This window comes from Meleagris gallopavo, unplaced genomic scaffold (assembly GCF_000146605.3).
Source record: "Meleagris gallopavo isolate NT-WF06-2002-E0010 breed Aviagen turkey brand Nicholas breeding stock unplaced genomic scaffold, Turkey_5.1 ChrUn_random_7180001957892, whole genome shotgun sequence".
NCBI lineage: Eukaryota > Metazoa > Chordata > Aves > Galliformes > Phasianidae > Meleagris > Meleagris gallopavo.
This window is the reverse complement of record NW_011217774.1, coordinates 27785-32874: the sequence shown is the minus strand read 5'-3', so window position 1 is coordinate 32874 and position 5090 is coordinate 27785. Positions and strand designations below refer to the sequence as shown.

The 5090-nt window shown below is 57.0% G+C and overlaps 1 protein-coding gene across 2 annotated transcripts; it reads left to right on the top strand.

Annotated features, from left to right (window-relative positions):
• Positions 1–1552: 1552 nt before the first annotated feature.
• On the top strand, positions 1553–4883 carry LOC100541750 (V-set and transmembrane domain-containing protein 1). Of its 2 annotated transcripts, XM_019611923.2 has the most exons (6): positions 1553–2180; positions 2254–2289; positions 2407–2685; positions 3172–3306; positions 3525–3562; positions 4118–4883. In XM_019611923.2, the coding sequence occupies exons 1-6, from the start codon at positions 2150–2152 to the stop codon at positions 4253–4255; spliced, it is 657 nt and encodes a 218-aa protein (XP_019467468.1). In that variant the 5' UTR covers positions 1553–2149; the 3' UTR covers positions 4256–4883. The 2 variants fall into 2 exon arrangements, with proteins under 2 accessions (XP_019467468.1, XP_019467469.1); XM_019611924.2 differs by lacking the exon at positions 2254–2289 and having other exon boundaries at positions 1746–2180.
• The last annotated feature ends 207 nt before the right edge of the window (positions 4884–5090 follow it).

Below are 5090 nucleotides of genomic sequence, written 5' to 3'. Positions count from 1 at the left end.
TCCTCCTCCTCCTCCTCCTCCTCCTCCTCCTCCTCCTCCTCCTCCTCCTCCTCCTCCTCCTCCTCCTCCTCCTCCTCCTCCTCCTCCTCCTCCTCCTCCTCCTCCTCCTCCTCCTCCCTCCCTCCCTCCCTCCCCTCCCCTCCCCTCCCCTCCCCTCCCCTCCCCTGGCTGGGGGTCTAGCAGATACCCCATGCACAGGGACTGGGATTCCCAAGCTGGGTCTGGGGGCTCAAGGGGCAGACTGGCATTTGGGGTTGGCTGACACAGACACTCACCTGGAGCTGCTCGGCCTCTGGCCTTCTGGGAGGTGCACCTGCATCAAACATCGGAGGGGATAAATGCGCGTGCGATGGGGGGCACAGAGGGACCTTTGGGGTGTGTATAGGGGATGGAAGGGGAGCTTGAAGACAATGGGGGGGATCCCTAAGAGATGGAAGAAATGCAGCCCGTTCCCCACCATGGCTCTCATCTCTCCACACGCAGCGCCTGCGGGCAGTGCGGAGGAAGACCACAATGAGGACAAGGATGAAGACAAGGGCAGCAGCACAGCCCCTCACCACCGCCACCACCAGCTTCCTGTCCAACTGCTCCGTGCCACCTGCGACGTCCGGGGACAGGAGTGACATGCAGCCCTTGTTCATCACTGCTGGCAATGCCCCGCCTCTGGTGGAGCTGTGCAGAGAAATGGGGCTTTGTTGCTGAGAAGGCGTTCTGTCAGTCTGCGGCACTGCGCTCCCTGCAGCCGTGCTCATTCCCATGGAAATGAGCCGGAGATTTTTTTTTCAGACCAATCCCCCATCCCTGTTGCCCACCAAGGCACTCAACACAGCCCAGGCGTGGGCCGGAGTTGTAGGCCCATGGCATTATGCTGTGGGGCTGCACCACCCCAAATCTATAGGGAAATACAGGGGAAAGGGTTCAGGATGTGCAGAGGAGGATGTGGGGTCTCCAAATCTTTGGGGTGAGCAACGAGAAGGGGTTTTGGAGTGCGTATGAGGGTGTGCATCTCCAAATCTATGGGGCGATCAATGGGGCTGGGCCCCACTTTGTGCCCCACATCTCCGGACGTCCTTTTTTTGTACATTTATCCCACCTTTGAAACTTCCCCCCACAACACAGCAGACGTCTGCGGTCACTCAGGAAATGCTGAATTTCCTCCAATGTCACCACAGCCCGATACGAACCCCCACCCTCCCCCCCCGCTTAGATGATTGCCCTGCTGGTCCCCACATTACACAACCCTGGGGAGCTCCCCAAAAAGTGCACCCTCACAGTTTTTTCTCCCCCAAAAATGTCTCCTCCGCCTCAAGTACTGTACCTTATCTTAGGGGGTAGATTTGGGTTCACTGGGATTGAGACTGGGGAATCCAGGATACACAACCAGAATGGCATTGACCACATTGGGCAGAAGATGAGCAAATCCCGTTGTTTTGGGTTCAGTGTGTTTGACCTTGGGGGATTTGGGTTAACCTATTGGCACTGACACCGACGTCCCAACACCTCCACTGCTGACATCGCCACTCCCCATTTCGCCCTTTCCCCTTTCCCAGGGCATGGCTTCACGGGTCCCCCCACCACATCAGTGAAAGAATCAGACCGAACCGACCTGTGAACCATCCATATGACCATCATCATGACTCCTCTCTTCCTTTTCTACCCTATTAAATTAGTTTTTATTGCAACCCGTGAGTTCTGCATTTTCTTGGTTAGTTCTCACCCAGTGCACCAAGAGGGCGGTCAGTGAGGGAAGGGCAGTGTGGTGCTGAGCTGCTGCCAGCACTGCAGTCCTTGTGCTGCCCAACGTGGGGCCCGAAGGGCGCAGATCCCAGTGCACCACTGAAGCCACGTGTGCTGTGTTTGGCGTCCCATGGGGGACAGCAGACGAGGCCACGTGCTGACAGAACTCTGGGGACAGTCTGTGACACTCGAGGGGTGATCGCCTGAGTGGGACACACAAAGAGGGTCTGTGTGCAATGCTGTGTGTGTGTGTGTCAGCCAACAGGGGACAAAGCGGTGCCACCACAAATGGGGGAAATGTGTCACGAGGTGGAGATAGCACGTCATCCTGTCCCCAAGGGGAAATGAGATTGCCTCTCCGGCCACTCCCTGTCCCAGCTGCAGTCTCGCTGTCCCCAGCTGCTGCAGCCTCATGGCACCAATGGCGCTGGCCCTCATCCTGGGTGAGTGACAATGGGGACGTGGTGCCACGGGGGTTGGTGGCCCTGTGTGGAACCAGGACCGTGTCCCTTGCAGGTTGGTGGCTGGTGGCAGCGAGCAGAGCACAGCAACGTGAGTATGGGGACAGGGGGAGAATGGGGAGAGAGGGAGGGGAGCGTGGTCAGGGGGGCATCAGAGGGGCAGAGGAGGGTGTGCAGGGACAAGGCTGACTGCTGTCCCCTGTCCCAGTGCCCCCACCCTCCCTGTCACTGCATCCCAGCCAGGCGGTGCCCCTGGGGGACACTGTCACCTTAAGGTGCCGCCTGCCCCGCGTGCGAGCCTGGGTCCAGCTCTGGTTGAATGGAACTCTGAGGTCCGACAAGGAAAAAGACAAGGAGCAGGATACAGCTGAGTTCTCCTTTGCTGTCACAAAGCTGGAAGATGCGGGGACGTATCAGTGTCGGTACCAGGTGTCAGAGCCACTGTGGACATCAAATAAGAGTGAGCCCGTGGAGCTGGTGCTGACAGGTGAGGGCGCTATGGACACCAGCTGGCCCTGAGCTTTCCCCACAAGGCCAAGTCCCATCTCTTCTCCTCCCTGCACACAAACCGCAGCTTCCCCCAACTCAGCATTTCCCTGAGCGCAGGGAACGTGTGGCAATGGGGACGGATGTCACCACCCAGTGCTGGAATGGGGGTTATGGTGGCACATTCCTCCTGCACAGAGTTAAATGCTTGGCCCCCGTCCGGCGTGAGGATCCCACTGGTGGGGCACGGCCACCTTCACCCACTCAGGGTGCCTCTGCCAGCACCAATACATCATCCCACAACCCCAAGGATCAGACATTTGTGTCCTCACCCCTTGGGGACAGCGTCATGCTGGAGGTGACACCCACACCTGCACCCCCAGTTAGGCCCGAGGCCCCATTTGCGTGTCCCAGTGTCACCCGTGGGTGGAACTGTCCCTGCATCCCTGCCCTGTGATGGGGACACCCAAACACTCGCACCCCACAGGTGCCAAGGGGCGGTCCCATGGGAGCCTGGTGGTGGCGGTGGTGAGGGGCTGTGCTGCTGTCTTCGTCTTCAGCCTGGGCCTCTACTTCGTCCTCGATGCCCGCAGCCTCTGGACAAGCAGGGATAGGAGCCCTGGTGAGGAAGGGCTTAAAAGGTTTCCATCCCCTATCGATGCCCTCAAGTGTGCTCTGCCTCCTCTTTCTATCCCTAACTGAATGCCCCAAGTGTCCTCTTCCGTTCCCTACAGATCCCCCAAGGTGTTCCCTCTCTGTCCTTTGACCCCTTACAGACCTTTATGCATATCTTGAGACACCCCGTAACCCCCACTCTTCTCCTTCCCCATTTTGATGCAGGCGTCACCCCTGAAACGCCCAAGTCAATGCAGTTCCAGGTAAGTGTCTGGGTCAGTGGACCCCAAATCCCACTTCACCCTTGGGGCCCACGGGGAACATCACTATGGAGACCCACACCCTTCCCATCAGGCCCACAAACGACCCCCAGCCTCACATGGCTTACTCTGACATTTATGTGCCCCAACCTGTATCCAGCTCATGGGAAATCCAAACCTGCATTGCGGGGAACCCTCAGCCCACAAACCTAAGTCCCCAGACCCACAGAAGCTCTCCAAACCTTAATCCCCCCTGAACATATAGGCACATACAACATGAGTAGAGGGACCCTACGTGCATCCACACAGAATCCCCGTGACACATGGGGAACACAAAAAAGAGCCCCTGTAATTCCCCCAGTCCCTAAACACCCCAAGACCATAGCTGGGCCTCAAATATCCTCCTTTGTGGACCCCAAATCTCATCACCCTCAGAACTGCAGACTTCTCATGATCACATCCACCTCATACCTACACCTGAGCACCAGAGGCCCACCCTCCACCCACCCATCTTGGGGACCCCCGTGGTAGCACCCCACTCTCCTCCTGTTTCTCCAGGTGACTCCCAGGGACAGCGAGGATCTGACCTACACCGAGATGCCAGCTGCCATCCCGTGCTCCCAGACTCCCAGTTCCCACACTGACCCCCAACCCCCCGTTATCTACACCACAGTGAGCACTGAATTACCGTGCTGATGGGCCTCCCCAAGTGCCTCATTTTCGGGGTGTATGGAAGGGGACAGACCTCAAATTCCCTGCTTGGGACTGCCTGGTGTCCTCTTCTTATCCCAGACCAGCTCATCTCCCCTAATCTAACAACCCCAAATTCTCCCTGGTGCACCCCAAATGCTTCCCACTCACACCAAATCCCTCAATGCTCATCTCTTACCCCAAAATCCCGCCTCATCCCCTCAAATACCTTAATACTCTCCAATCCACTTCAAAACACCACCACCATTCCTCAGACACCCTTATCTGTCTCAATCTAACACTCTTATGGAGATACATCAAAATGTCCCTTTCCTCCCCTTTCATCCCCTACAGATGCCCTATAGATCCCCTATAGACCCCCCCAAAATCCCCTGCTTCCCATTCTGTCCTGCTTTTATCCTTGGTCTTTGGGTGCTGAGCAATTCCTTTGTGCATCGCTTGCCTTGGATAAGTATATACCCCTATCTGATTATCATTCCTGTTATTTCTCTCTTCCTTTTCGGTCTCAGTAAATAGATTTTATCTCCACCGATGAATTCTTCCTCATTTCTCTTGTTCTCTCCCCACACCCACTGGGAGGGGGCCAGTGAGAATAAAAGCTGTGTGGTGCTGAGCTGCTGCTGTGTGACAGCACTGCAGTCCTTGTGGTCCCTCCTTCCCTCCATGAACAGGATGCGACACTCACGCAGTTCAGCTGTCAGATCCCCTCAGTGTGGGAAGGTCAGGAGGTGACCTCTCAGCTCTACCCCAGGAAGGCTCCATGCCAGGAGAGGTCCGAGCAGGGACAAGCCATGGCTGCCTGGGCAATGCCAGTGCTGGG